Source organism: Zonotrichia albicollis, chromosome 13 (genome assembly GCF_047830755.1).
Source record: "Zonotrichia albicollis isolate bZonAlb1 chromosome 13, bZonAlb1.hap1, whole genome shotgun sequence".
NCBI lineage: Eukaryota > Metazoa > Chordata > Aves > Passeriformes > Passerellidae > Zonotrichia > Zonotrichia albicollis.
Window position 1 is genome coordinate 15,383,018 of NC_133831.1, and position 14,142 is coordinate 15,397,159.

At 53.3% G+C, this 14,142-nt stretch overlaps 1 protein-coding gene across 12 annotated transcripts in view; it reads left to right on the forward strand.

Moving 5' to 3' along the window:
- Positions 1-14,142, forward strand: part of LOC106630510 (hydrocephalus-inducing protein homolog) — a 71,512-nt gene that overhangs the window by 39,655 nt on the left and 17,715 nt on the right. For 7 of the 12 annotated variants that reach the window (XR_012582467.1, XM_074551099.1, XM_074551094.1 and 4 more), the window contains 18 exons: positions 55-215; positions 944-1,077; positions 2,038-2,174; positions 2,815-3,215; positions 3,580-3,684; positions 4,744-4,983; positions 5,232-5,418; positions 5,892-6,062; positions 6,360-6,533; positions 7,759-7,883; positions 8,295-8,423; positions 8,719-8,923; positions 9,380-9,521; positions 11,213-11,849; positions 12,311-12,469; positions 12,899-13,086; positions 13,258-13,440; positions 13,681-13,800. Coding sequence is in view for 11 of the 12 variants with exons in the window: in XM_074551099.1 (XP_074407200.1) it covers positions 55-215; positions 944-1,077; positions 2,038-2,174; positions 2,815-3,215; positions 3,580-3,684; positions 4,744-4,983; positions 5,232-5,418; positions 5,892-6,062; positions 6,360-6,533; positions 7,759-7,883; positions 8,295-8,423; positions 8,719-8,923; positions 9,380-9,521; positions 11,213-11,849; positions 12,311-12,469; positions 12,899-13,086; positions 13,258-13,440; positions 13,681-13,800 (3,598 nt within the window). In the remaining variant the exon portion in view is untranslated. The remainder of the gene's footprint in view (positions 1-54; positions 216-943; positions 1,078-2,037; positions 2,175-2,814; positions 3,216-3,579; positions 3,685-4,743; positions 4,984-5,231; positions 5,419-5,891; positions 6,063-6,359; positions 6,534-7,758; positions 7,884-8,294; positions 8,424-8,718; positions 8,924-9,379; positions 9,522-11,212; positions 11,850-12,310; positions 12,470-12,898; positions 13,087-13,257; positions 13,441-13,680; positions 13,801-14,142) is intronic. The other 5 variants (XM_074551092.1, XM_074551096.1, XM_074551095.1 and 2 more) reach the window with 5 other exon arrangements.

Here is a 14,142-nt window from a genome sequence, read left to right on the forward strand (position 1 = left end):
AATGGGACTGGCACTTTGCTCACCCTCCTCTTTGTGGATGCTTTCTTCCTTCAGGAAATGAAAAATATGAGAAGACACTGAAACGGCTCATAAAACGCCGGCAAATATTCGATCCCAACTATAAATCAGCTGTTCTGAAGAAGCTTCAGAGCCCAAAGACTGAGACCTTGAAGACTCGGGACCTGCAGCCCAGCGTGCTTGCCTCTGGCACTGTAGTAAGAACAGCTGCAGCCCCATTTGGCACAGGCCACCCTCTCCATGTCACCTGAGCCCCTTGCAGCCCACAGCAGCTTCCTGGTGCCCTGATGACACTTGGGACCTCCCTGCCCACTGACAACCTTGTGTCACCTCAGCATTGCCCCTAGGGCTGCCACGCTGGTCATGGTCTCTTTTGGGGCTGCAGCAGCTTCCTGGCTGCCCCAGGGAGAGATGCTGAAGGCCATGCTCCAGGCATGGAGTTGATGGTGCTTTGAAGGAGATGCAGGTCATTGCTGGGGAGTTCGTTGTTCCCAACCCTAGCCCTGCCAGATTTACAGACCTTAACAGCAGCTGCCTGGTTGTGCCCTGGGGCTGTGCTGGAGGTGCTCATCTCCACGAGGCACCAGCTTGCTCCCAGTTCCCTTTCAAGACAGCTTCTGTCCAAGCTGCCTTGGTACAGGCTGGGGGCAGGCAAGTATCTGGAGCTCTGGAAGGTTCCTGGCTTGTCTGTCTGCCTGGCCAGATCAGCTTTGCTAACAGTGTCTGGGCAGGCAAAGATGCTGGAGTTACTTCCCTGGAGATGAGGTCCTGGCTAAGAGAGCAGGAGGTGTCACAGGCACTGAGCAGCCAGACAGGAGGACCCCACACCCCCTCCCAACAAGAGTGGGCTGGGATCCTTTCTCAGGTGCAAGCTGGGCTTTGGGAAGGACCTTTGCTAACCAGCCACTGTCTTCCCTTTCTTCAGTCAGATGCTCAGCTGCAGATAAAGATGATGAGGATGCTGATAGAGAAACCTTTTGTAGAACTGCAGCAAATTCTTCCATCCCATCCCCTGAAGAGCAGGTTCCCTGACAAGGAGCTGTGCCAGAGTCTTGTCAAGTGAGTAGGGATTCCCATCCCCCTCTCCAGGTGCCCCATGGGGAACACCCAGCCATGTCCCCTTCTCCTGAGAGCTCCATGTATCTGCAGAGCTGGGAACAGCCTGGACTCCAGAAAGGCTCTGGTCCTGGTGGCTGTGACACGCTGCATGTGAGCAGCGGAGTGTCCTCCCTTCCCCAGCACCACGCTGAGCTTTGCACTGCTCAGCTCCCCACAGGTGTGGGGTTCTGTCCCTAGAGCTGGGGGACCCAGTGCAGACCTTCTAGCCCTTCCAGCCAGCATAGATTCTGTCCCTGCTGCCTAGCTCTGAAAGAGACAACTCCCAGCTGAGGTCTTGCTTCCAGCTAACAGCTGTGCAGCTGTGACACTGAACAAAAGGAGAAGGGAGCTGCACGTGTCAGCAAACCCTTTAAAACCCAACATCAGATGGTTTGGATCCTGGTGGGGTGGCAGGGCTTATCTAGGTGCCTTGGCCTGTCCCTTTGCACCATCACGATGCAGCACAAGCATGGGAGGCTTCAATTCAGGAAGGAGATGCTCTGCAGAGCAGCTCGTGTGGTCTGGTTGCAGAGCAATGAAGATTTCCTGTGCAGGCAAACCTTATTCCTAGACTCCAAAGCAATTTCAGGCTCAAGCTGTACACCAGGCTAGGCAGTTCCACTGAGAGCAGTGGAGGCCCAGTGGACTCACCTAGACTGGCTTTTCATGGCAGATGAGCTGTGGCCAGTGTCCATTTTAAACTAATTTTAGTTTCAGGTACCATTAGTAGCTGATCAAACCTAGGACCTGCACTCCTCCTGACTTCCCAAAGTTATTGCCAGGTGGTGAAGCTATGGGTTTCATGGGCTTGAGCTCAGTTTTTACAGCAGTGAATAGAGAAACAGCCACTTTATTTGTATCCTCCATCCACTTGGATGTGTAGCCAGGCTGTGGTTTAAGGACTGTCCTTATTCCTTGCAGAGTTGAGCTGCCCCAGTATGTCCTGGACATGGGCCCTGTCCTTAAGGGTTACACTGAGTCACACTCTCTGAAGATCACCAACCCTGGGCAGATCCATGTGTCCTTCCAGGTGGATGTATCTGTCCTGCAGGACACAGGTAAGCAGTGCTGGAGACACTTCCTGTGCCCTTGAAGGAGGTGTCTCAGACAGATTAGCTGAAGCCCCTGAACCTGGGGAGGTTTCTGAGCTTTTTCTTCTCAGTGCCCCTGCTGGGAGCTGTAGAGGCAGAACTCTCCTGGCCAGCCATGCCCAGGGACCTGGCCTGCCTGTGACTGCCCTAACGCTTCAGTGCAGGGGCCAATGGTGACCATCAGCCTGGTCACCTCTCAGCATCTTCCACCCTTGGCTCCCACGAGCAGCAAGTTTCTTTGGACACTCTGTGGGCTTGTTTTGCCAACCAGTGGGGTCTGCTGTATTTTGGGAGTGCTTTGTTTGGAGTTCACACAGGTTCACAGCACCTGTATTCAGCCTTTATTGAGGAAGCAGCCTGTGAGATCCCCTGGTGGATCAAAAGAGGTTTCCAAAAGAGGCCTTGAGGCAAGGCTGCCCTTCCATCACACAGTGGCTCACTGTGTCTGAAGGGTGTTCAGGTGCACTCTTAAGATTTTGTCCAGGTCACAGCGCAGCGTGGGGCTTTTGCCACACCTCTCAGCCAGGACACCTGTAAGGCTTTAACGTGCTTGTACACATTTTGTGTTTTGTGTGTATCTCAGCTGCTTTGTGTTCATCTCTTCAAGGTTTCAGCGTGGGCCTGGACCAGATGATTTGCCTGCCCCCCAACAACAGCGTGGACTTCGACGTGCGCTTTGAAAGTGCCCACAAGCCATATGGTGACGTGGAAGTGGTGCTGCCCATAGAGGTACCACAGCTCTTGGGGCAGGCAGCAGGCTGGGCACAGCAGCAGATGTCACCTGCACGCTCTGCTGAATTCTCTGTCCTTCTCCAGGTGACAGAAGGCCCTATGTACAGCATCCGCATCCGTGCCACTGTGTCTGAACTGTCACTCACCCTCTCCAAGAACAGACTGCAGTTCTCTGACATCTTTATTGGGGACTGCCAGGTTGAGACCATCCGACTCTTCAACTGGTTCCGAGTACCCTGCAAATGGTTCATTGCTTCCAACAAGCCTGCTCTGAGGGTAAAGCACAGGCAACATTGAACACAGGACTTGGTTGGGTTTTCTTTGTGACTCTTGCCCTTTCTGCTCTGTGGCTGCTTGAGCACTTGGGTCTACAGTGTGTTTGTGGAAACTTCTGAGGGTCTAGATCAAGGCTGGTATGCCTCAACCTGTTCCATTAGCTGATGCTTTGCTTTGCTGCCATCTTCACCCATTCCTCCTCCTCCTCCGAGGACAGTAGTTCCCTATCTGCCTGCCCTGTTCACAGGGCTTCCCTCCAGCTCTGGGCTTTGGGGCCACACTTGGTTTGGCTGTGGGTGCTCTCAGCACCATGTCAGTGTCTCAGAACACGAGGAGACCTCACATTATTGGTTTCTGTGCCCAGAACAATCAACACGAGCCCTGTCCCTTTGATGTGATGCCCTCCAAAGGAACCCTTGATCCAGGAAAGTGGCAGAATCTGCATATCCAGTTTACACCCAAGGAGGAGGTGAGATTGGCGGGTGTCAGCCCAGGAGGCCTGTCAGGGCTATCTGGAAATGAGGGCCTGGTGCAGAGAGTGTGGTAGGAGCTCTGCCTTCACAGGGAGCTTTCTGCAAACCCCGTACTCAGCGTGGCTCAGTTCACCCCACAGAGCACTCCCGTGAGATGTGCTTTGAAATGCCCACAGGGAGCTTGCACAGAGAGCTCCAGGGCTCTGAGGCTGCCTCTTGGCACATGGGGGGGATGTGCCCAACTCCCCTCAGCCTGCCCCTTGCCTGGCTGTATTTGCAGCTGTGACACTCAGTGCAGAGCAGCTGCCCACTCACAGAGGATAATCCTGGAATGGCTCATCCTGCTGCAGGACTGACAGACCAAACAGCCACCACCCACCTTCCTGGGCACGGCAGGACAGTCACCTGTAGTGGGGTGCTGCCAGCAGTCCCTGGGGCTCTGGCCTGCCTGCACATTCCTGTGCAGCTGGGGATGCAGCTCAAAGGACAAAGCACTTCCAAATGTGGTTTGCCTGTGGCTGCTGGGTCTTGCAAAGTGGCAGTGTGTACCAGCATGGACACAAGTGCTTCTGTGCCCACACACACTCCCAGGGATCTTTTAATTGCTCAAGAAATGTAACCATCTTGTGTCTGGCTTGGACCAGAGCCAGACACTAAGCAGAGAAGATGACCCTTATTTCTTGCCAGCAAGAGCTCATTTGCCTCTCTCCTGGAGCTGGTGTTTGCCTGATGCAGCAGTGCCAGGACTGTGTCTGGACACTGTAACCCTGAGGGTCTTTCCCATGAGCACTGCACTCCTGCATGACTAGGTGAAAATGTCTGACAGGCCATTGTACATCCATCTGATACCCAGTTACAGTGCACACCAGCATTCATCCCAGTTACTCAGACCCAGACTACTACAGATGCTCTAGTCCCTAGCATAAGTAAATATCTGGTTTCCATTCACCTTGGAGGGACTGATAACACCCTGACCTTGGGGCAAGCATTGCTGTATTTGGGGTCCTGTCACCTGGGACTTCATGGATGAGTTTTCTGTACTTTCCTCTTTTCAGAGGTCTTACAAGAATGAGCTGGAGTTTATCGTTTGTGGGAGCAGCAATCGCTTAAAGCTGCACCTCTCAGGACAAGGTCTGGAGCCACGGTTGGAGTTCAGGCCCCCAGCACTAAAGATGGGAGGGATGCTGGTGAACAGCGATGGGGTGGAGGCCACAGTGGTGGTGAAGAACCCATGCAACTTCCCTATTGAGTTTTACTCCCTGGATTTTGATGAGCAGTACCTTGAGGAGGAGAAGGTGAGAAGTCTGGGCCCCATGTACACGCTGCCCAAGCTTCACAGCACTCCAGCATTCCCAGGCTTGTGCCAGGGAGATGGAGGCAAACCCCAGGGCAAAGCCAGCTCTGCTGACATGCTATGGGAGGACCTAAACTAAATAGCTTGTGTTGTTGGGAGGGAGGAGACAGAAAATGGGTTTGTTGAGTCTTTGTGATGAAAGGCAAGAAAAGGAATCTTGCTTATGGCTTCTCTTCCCTCCACACACAGATCCTGCGGATGGCAATGGGGTCTGAGTACCAAAAGAGATTTTTTCTGCCTCCACGTGCCGTGGGTGAGACGCTGCCTCCAGAGGTGCTGCAGGACCATGAAGCACAGTTGAGGGCAAAGGCTCAAGAGGCAGAGCTCAAGGCCAGGACTGAGGCTGAGGCCAAGGCCATGGGCAAGGCAGCAGCAGGTCAGAAAACAGGGTTTCGTGGTGTCTGTTTTGCCTGTGGTCACAGCAGGGACTCCAGCCCATACACCCTGAACTCTCTGTCACCTCGCTCTCCAGGGAAAGCCCGTGCTTTTAGCAGCTGCCTGTTCCCCAGCTTGGTGGAGGAACTCTTGGCTGAAGGGCTGTGGCATCCTCTTCCAATCCTGAGTGCAGCCAAAGCAAGCTCCTGTCTGCCTGCCACAGACTGGGGAAATAATCAGGATATTCCCCTTGTGTCCCTTAGCCACAAAGACTAGGGCTGGATGAGTTCCTCAGCCAAAAGGACCAGGTCTAATATCACTGGCTCTTTTATATTTGCACCTTCCTAGCAGCAAAAGAACGATCTCATCTTGCTTTCACTGAGTCTCCTTTCCTGGGACCTGAGGGCATGGGGAGGGTGGTGAGGATCAAAGGTAGGCAGGAGGCTGACTATTCCCCCTGGTTTTGCACTGCAGCACGTCACAGAGTTGTCCCATTCTGTCCTGAGTCCATGGTGAAAGAGGCTGGGAATCCTGTCTCTCGGGCTGTCCTGCGCCACCTGGGCATTGACCCGGACTCAGGGAGCTGCGAGGCGCAGCCCCACCAAGGAGGGATGGTTGTCATCATCCATGGGCCGCCCCGGGCAGGTACGTGAGCTGCAGCCCAGGGCTGCAGGGAGAGGGACAAGCAGGAGGAACACATCCTGGTGGGCCATGGTGCTTAAGGCAAGTCCTCAGCTGAACGGGAGGTGGAGATGATCCACTTGGCTCTAGAATTCAGAGTTTCTATCCACGCTGCAGCTGCATCACTCATGGCCTCTCCTGGCGGGACACTTGCTTTCCCACTGCCATTTTAACTTTGAAATTTGTTGGAGGTTTTCCAGGGCCTGTCCCTGCAATGCCTCCTGTGCCAGTGTCACCAAGCAGTCCTCCTGTCTCTCTCAGGAAAGACAGAGATAGCAGCAGGCCTGTGTCAGTATTACGATGCTGCTTACGTGTCCATCGACACCGTGGTGAAAGAGGCCATGGCCAAGGACAGGAGCCCAGCGGGGCTCCGTGCCCGGGAGCTCTGCACCCAGGCTGCCCTGGAGCTGGAAGGCAAAGACGAAGGTGATGCTGGTAAGGAGAAATGCTGGTAAGGACCCAGGGCCAGTGCTTGAGAAACCCACCACCACTGTCCACTTCTGCTTACTCAGAGCAGCAGTTTTTCAGTCCTTGGGTTTCTCTTAGGGAACATGGGTAAAGTGCATCACTGGCTTGCCAAAAAAAAAAAAAATGAAATCAATTTTAAAGGCTCACAAAAAGGTTCTTTTATAGCCCCCTTTGCTTCTTTTCTTGGCACATGTTCGTTTTTCTAGGGGTACCAACTGCCCAGGAAGTTTCATAGAAGCCTCCAGTCTCACATGGAGAACAGCCCAACGAGCTGTGTAACCTGGCAGTGGGCATAGGTAAATCTCTGGAGAAAAGAGCTCCTCTAGGGCTGGTAAAGCATGCCTGTCTCTTTCCCAACTATTTTATATTTCCTCAAAGCTGAATTGAGCCTTCTTCTTATGGGCAGCAGGCAGAACTGCTGCCCACCTGAACAAGGAAAAAGCCTTCTGAAGTGGCTCATTGAGCACACGAGGACTGACTATGCGTGTAACCTTACAAACGAGAGGAAGGGAAGGACAGCCTCCCAGAGGAATTTCCAATGAGAGACGTGCTCCAGATGAGCTCTTTTCTCCAGAGAGTTACCTATGGCCACTGTCAGGTTACACAGTTCGTTGGGCTGTTCTCCATGTGAGACTGGAGACTTTTATGAAACTTCCTGGGCAGTTGGTGCCCTGAGCTCTGCAGGGTGAGGCCAGACCTGGCTCGGTGCAGGGGGAAGTTTTGCAGTGCTCAGTTTTGAACCTGGCTGGGTTGGGAGCTGGTGGAAGGAAGAAGAGTCTGGGTCCCAGCTGGGCTTTTCCCACAAGGAGGATTTAGCTTCAGTGGAGATGGGTGATGGAAGTGTGGCAGGGCTGCAGGTCTCCACATGGGAATGCAGGATGGGTGCAGTGTATGGAAACAATGCTCCTAGAGGACAAATCTCTGGCTTGATCTGCAGGGGAACTGCTGTGTGAGCAGCGTCACCTGCGTGCACAGTTGTTAGGAGGGACACAGTGCTGGCTTTAAAATCAAGTATGGGATGGTGTGCTTTACCATGCTGGTAAGAGAAGCAGGGAAGGAGCTGCCTCTGGGAAACAGTGCTGCCAGTGCCCAGCAGACTGGGGAAAAGAGCCATGTTCCTTCCCAAGGCTGTGCCCATTGCAGTCAAAGGTGCCTGCTTGCTTTACAAAGCCCCCATCTGTTCCCTGTACAGATAAAAAATCTCAGACCAAGAATAAACGAGCCTCTGGGGAAAAAATCAACAAGAATGTCAAAGAAAAGACCCCTCCATCACAAAAGGAGAAGTCAGCCAGCAAACTTGGTAAACATGACGTCAAGGTAAACATGATCTGCCCTGGTTGATGCCTGGGACCTTTGCATTGTCTTTGAGATGGGCAGGGGCCGCTTGCATTGGAGGCTCTGTGGGTCTATGTGCCATGACTTGGGCTGGGAATGTGCTCTGGCAGACAGCTCCACTGGTTCTCAGTGGTTTGCTGGCAAAGTGCAGTCCTGGCTAGTGTGGCTGCAGGCAATGAGCAAAGTGCTGGGAGGCTGCACTGGGGCTTGCAAGCTTGGGTCTCTGCTGGCCAAGGCATGGGCCCTCCAGAACCATCCCCTGGAGCCCCCAGCCTGCACTGCAGGGTTGTTCTAGTCTCCATTAGTGAGGAACCCCAGCTCCAAGCCCAGCGGTGGGAGTTGTTCAGGGCTCTCCACTGTGGTTTCTTTTCCTTACAATGGTTCCCATTGCAGTTCACAGTTTCCACTGCTCCAGCGCCCCAGCAGCTGAACATCATCAGCAGTCGTGGGGAAGAGCTGAACTGCTTGAGCTGTGTGCTGCCCGAGGAGCTGCTGGTGGACATCCTCAGTGAGAGGCTGCAGGTGTGTGGGGTGGGGGAAAAGGAGACATTCCTGCTCCGGAGAGAAGGCACTGAGGTACGACTCAGAGAGGAGGAGCAGCTCTGTACATGCTGCTCGAGGATCCTGGACTGTGTGCAGGGAACCCTGGGGGAAGCTGCAGCTGCCCTTAGTTGGCAGAGCCTAAGGACGGGTCCCAGCTGCTCTTAGCTACTGCACTTGGAACAAGGATAGCTGGTGCCCTGGGACATCTGGGATTACTGTCCAGCTGTGAGGCCCCTGCGTGCAATGGCTGACTTACTCTTCCCTTTACTCACAGCGTAAAGACTGCTCCAAGGGAGTGATCTTTGATGGCTTGGAGAGCCTCTTTGCAAGCAGCCTGGAATCTTCCCTACTCTGTGTACTCAAAGCTGTCAAGAATCGTTGTCATATCTTCATGGTGAACCTGCATGAGGATTATGATTCTTGGAAAGCCAGGGAGGAAGCTGAAAGAAAGAGGAAGGAAGCTGAAACAGAGAAGGAAGGTGAAATATCTCCATCCCTCTTAAATCTTTTCTCTCAAGCCCTCACCCTTATCTCTGTGTATCTGGGTTTGCAGCAGAGCTTGTAAGAAATGTTTTTATTCATCTTTCCGCCTTCTGCCTCAGTGTAACCAGCACTCATCTCAGAGTTGCAGGAGATCTGAGGTTTTAAGACTCACCTTAATCTCTAACATTAAAGCTTGGGCACAAGTGCCAGCTGCTGTAGCTCAGTGACAAACAACTGTCCTCAGCTTTGGTGCACTTAAGCCAGGCAAAGCACAGGACCTCACTGCCCGGCCATAGCTTGGGAGATTGAATTCTGGAGCAGGGATATGAGCTCCCCAATATCTCCTGGGATGATAGGCTGCGTCAGGAAAAGCTGTGAATCCTTGCAGCTGCCCCAGAGCACCCAGCTCTGCTTGCAGTCACTCATGGTTTCTCCTCTGGTTTGTGCTAAAGAAATGCAGCGGGAGAAAGCTCTGCAGAGGAAAGCAGAACATATCTTGCAAATAGATGAGGATGAGTATGATGCACTCCCTGAGGAGAAGAAAGCACAAGTGGATAAAATAATCCTGGAAAGGAAGCGCATACGGAGGAAAAAGTGAGTAAGCCTTCCATGGGTTACTGCTCTTCCATGGGTTATTGTCCCTGGTGGGCTTCCCTGCTCCAGGGACTCTGAGCTCAGAGGTGCTGGACAGCAAAGGCCAGAAGCAGCACAGGGATGGCCACTCTGAGCTCCCTGGCTCCCAAGAGAGGAAGGACCTTCTTCTGCTGAGACAGAAGATCTTCTTCTCTATTTGAGTGGTGAGCCCTCCTGCCTTAGATGCTGCCTGCAGGGAGCTGGGAGCTGGCTCTGGGCTTGTCTTGGCACTGCCTTTAGAGGTGTCTTTAGGTCCATGGTGTTGAGTTGCACCTTCTTCATCATGTCCCTTCACCAAAACAGTGGGATTGTGGTATGGGCAGGTGTGGGGCACAGAGCAAACCTTGCTGTGGGTCCTGGTCCTGCCACAGCATTGCAAGTCCTTGCAATGCTGATCTGCCAGGGTTCTCCTTATGGTGGGACAGCACCCATGAAAGCTCATGTCCTTTAGGCTCCCCTGCAGCTGCAGCAGTAGGCAAGCCCAGGAGAAGCTCTGCTTCAGCAAGGCAGCCCAGCTCAAGACACATAGGCAAAGTGTGGAGATTGGGAGTGTGTGGTGGTTTGACCAGAAACAGGATTTCTGGGATGCTGTGGTCACCAATAGGTGCTCAGATTCTAATATTGGTGCCTGATGTGGCCATTGGGACATTGGATCCACCTCTGAGAACACAGGGTTAAAAGCAGGGCTCCCCCATGGAAGGTTCTCTTTGGATTTCAGGCAGGAGAGTTTGATCTCTCCCCCAGCCCAGCTGCTGGCTGTGCAGGGAAGGGGAAGGCCATGCAGCCTGGGAGAGGTGGGCCTGACCCTGAGGGGCCCAAGGGTGGAAGCATTGAAGAACTACTGAGAGGTATTCCCCTCTACACACTTCTGGGAGACAGAGAGAGAAACAGAGCTGTGCCTTAGAGTTACCCTGAAACTTGATAAACACGTGTGGCAGCAAGGCTGAGAGGGAGGAAAGGGGGGGGGGGAGGAGCCAGCGATGTGTCCAGCTGCTTGTGGGAGCTCTTAACCCCTTTGTGGACAATGAAAACTTTACAGAACATTAACCCTTCCTGGAAGAGTGATGAAGGTCTGGGCAGAGAGAGAGATGTTGGAAGAATGGAGAAGATGTAGTGGCATTTTTTGCTGGACTCTTTTTTTTTTATAGCCATGGACTGTTTCCTTGTGATACAGAGACTGCTTCCAGGGGGGGAAATGCCTCAGAACCAGGAGGGTTCAGTGTGGGTACCCCTCGGCACCAGGGCGTGCAAACAACATGGGGGGCACAGATGTCCCAAAGTTGAGACTGTGTCTTTTTGGAAAGAGACAAGGCATCCTTAAAAGGAACCCCAGAAGCAGCCCTGGTCCATGCGCAGTGGTGAGAGCACTGAGCATGGAAGGAAAATGTCACGATGGCAAAGGATCTCCGGGCAGTGCCACGCATGGCAAGAAGTCCATGGCACAAAGAAGGACTCCTTCTCCTCTTGATGAACTGAGGATTGAGTATTCTAAAGGGTGGTGCTGGACCAAGAGTTGGTGATTTGGGGGAATGTATCGTATTGGAATTTGGTGGGGGGAGGAGGAAAATGTTGGCCTCAGGGTCAAGGAATGAAGTGAAGGGCCAGCCAGGACTGGTGACTCTCAGCAATGTTTTCTGTTTTGTTTGCTGAAGGGAGCTGAAGCAGCTGGCTCGAAAGCTTGAGCAGGAGGCAAAAGCCTTAGAGAGGCGGAAGGAGGAAAAGAAGGGAAAGAAGGGTGTCTCCATGCGGAAGCAAACTCCAAAACCAGCGAAGGAGGAAACCAGATCACCCGAGGGGAAGGAAGCCTCTGAGACCGGAGAAACCAAAGCCCCTGAGACCGGAGAAACCAAAGCCCCGGAGAAATGGGAAACCAAAACTGCAGGGATGGGGGAAACTGAAATCCCAGAGGACCCAGCTGAGATGGAGAACTTGATCCTGAGGTTTCAGATTTATGATTCATCTCAGCAGAATGTTGCAGAGGTTTTCTCCTGCTGGGACAGGGTTCAGGGTACCGTGCAGTTACCTGTGATCCCAAAGGGAAAGTCTCCAGCTGAAAACAAAGGTCAGAAGACCAATAAGCCTCAGGAGAAGGTGGAGAAGAAGCCTGAACAAAAAAGTGGAGACCAAAGGAGTCTTCAGTCATCTCAGCTGGGGACGCGAAGCGAAGCTGCCGAAGGAGCAGTCGGAGACGAGCACATTGGGGTGCCGTGCCTGGACATTGAGGTCTCAGATCCAAAGGCCATGATTGGGCAGATCCTGAGGGATGGGAAGCTGCCAACGGAAGACCAGGTAAAACCTTGCAAGGCTCAGATCTTGAGCTTGCTGTGGTCTTGGGCCCTGGAGCATTGTGTTCCCCCAGGTGATAATGGCACAGAGCCACGTCTAGGTCCCTGATGGTATTCCACAAAGACTATCATCTGTGTGGATGGGGAGGTTATCACCATCCCTCAGATGGGCAGGAAGTGGGAGTGCTCTGTGTACAAGTATCCCATCTGTTCAGAGTTTCCCATCCCAGAAATCATAAACCCTCCCAGGACATGGCCATTGTTTTCTTCAGCTGAGTCACTCTCCCAGTCCTGCTTGTAGCTCTTGTGTCTGCTCTGGAGCCTGCTCTCCCTGCTGGGCATAACAAAGCACTCGTATTTAATGTAAATTAAAAACCCCATCACCAAAAGCTCAGTGCCTTCAAAGAAGGAGTTGTGAGGATGAAGGTGACAGAAGTATAAACAGGATTTTCTCTTCTGTTTCAGCTGCTGAAACATCTGGGACTGCATCCTGATGCCCCCCCCCTTCCCCCTGCTGCTGTGCTCTCCATAGTCGAGTACCCAGAGGAGAGGCTGGGCTCTGCAGAGCGTGTGGAGCCCTTCAGCATTGTGGCACCAGAAGGTGCTCCTATAGAAGAGGATCTGGTGGGTGCTCCAGTGGTGCTGGCACTGAAGGTGCCAGGGCAGGGACCAGGCTAGACGGGGACAGCGGGGCAGGTTGAATGGAAAGGGAGCATTGTGGAGAGGCAGTGAAGATGTGATGGGGTCCCATATCTGCAGGTCTCCTTTCTGTCAGGGATGGGACAAAAGAGAAAGTTCTGCTGGAGACAGAGCAGTTCTGTAAGACAAGAGGGGGGAAAAGCACTTTAAACCATGAACTTCCTTTGAGGAGAGGGTCCTGAGTGAGCAGGGGTGTCCTAGGCAAAACAAACACCAGTAAGGGAGACCAAGTCCATGGACAGGTGGACTTATTTATTTTTTCTCTCTTCCGTTGGTGAACAAACCCTCCTTTTGCTTTCCAGGATGGGGATGTCTCAGGGCTCACCTCTCTCTCCCTCTTCTCTCTCCCCTTAGCCCAAGGCCCCAGATGTGAAGGTCAGTTCTTCCAAGGGCCATCCAAAGACAGGTAAAGCAACCAGCAGAGACACCTCTGCAAAGGAGAAGCATATCTCCACACAGAGAGCAGAAAGTCCCCGGGATTCCTCTGCAACAGGATCCAAAAGTACAGTGGGAGGTGCCTCAGTCCCCACAGAATTCCTCAGGTGAGCTGCACGGGAGGAGGTGATGCCTCTGCTTCTTGGTCCTCTTGCCAAACAAGGTCCATCGTCCCCAGCTCCACAGTGAGTCTGTGCCAGTGCTGGGGGATGGCGAGTGCACCCTCCTTGTTCTGTTGGCTCCTCAGCAATGTCTGAAGCCTCCTCCTAAATTGCCAGGCTGAAACGGTACCGGTGGATAGTGCCTGCCCACGGTGAGGTGGAACTGAAGGTCAACTTCTCCGCCAAAAAGCCAGGGAGGTTTGAGCAGACACTGAGGTTTGAGCTCGTGCAGTCAAAGCGCCAGTACGAGCTGCCCTGCTGTGGCACCGGCCTGTACCCCAGCATCTACCAGAACCCACGGTAAGGCTGGGCCCTGGCAGCCTCCCACAGCACAGCTGCCCCTGAACTCACAGCCAGGCTGCCCCTTGGGGCTTCTGGCCTGGGCAGATCATGCTGCCTGAGGCTGCCCAGCCCCTCTTCCTGTGCTGGGAGCTGGGAAGGCACATGGTACCTCAGCCACCAGGAAGGGTTATGGCTTTCTGACCGCATTTCCTACTTGGAGCATCTCATAGCTCCTCCTTCCCCACTTTCTCTGCCCAGGGTGGTGTTTCCACAGTGCAGGAAAACCATGAAGGAAGACGAAGTCATCTTCAAGGAATACGTTGAGAGCACAAAGCAATACCACTTTGGACCGCTGCTGTGTGGGAAATCAAGAGAGTGGTATGTGCTCCCTGCTGGGCCTTGTACTTTTCTGGACATGCCTGGAGAGACATGCTGTCCTGGTGGCACAATCCCATCAGAGTTCTGGGTTTGAAGGACCAAAGACACGTGGGTTTGAAGACACATGGGTTTGAAGGACCACAGATGTGTGAACTTGAGCAGATAAGAGGCAAATGAGCCTTGGAGGAGCTGCTCTGCCTACCCAGTGGGTGCCTTGGTGGCCGCCTTGGTGGCCAGAGCCGCGTGCTGCTGCGAGTCCAAAGGTGACTTGGGGGGCAACTTTTGTGTCCCCCCCCACATGTCAGCTTCAACCCATAGGAAATGAACTTTATGGTGGTTTTT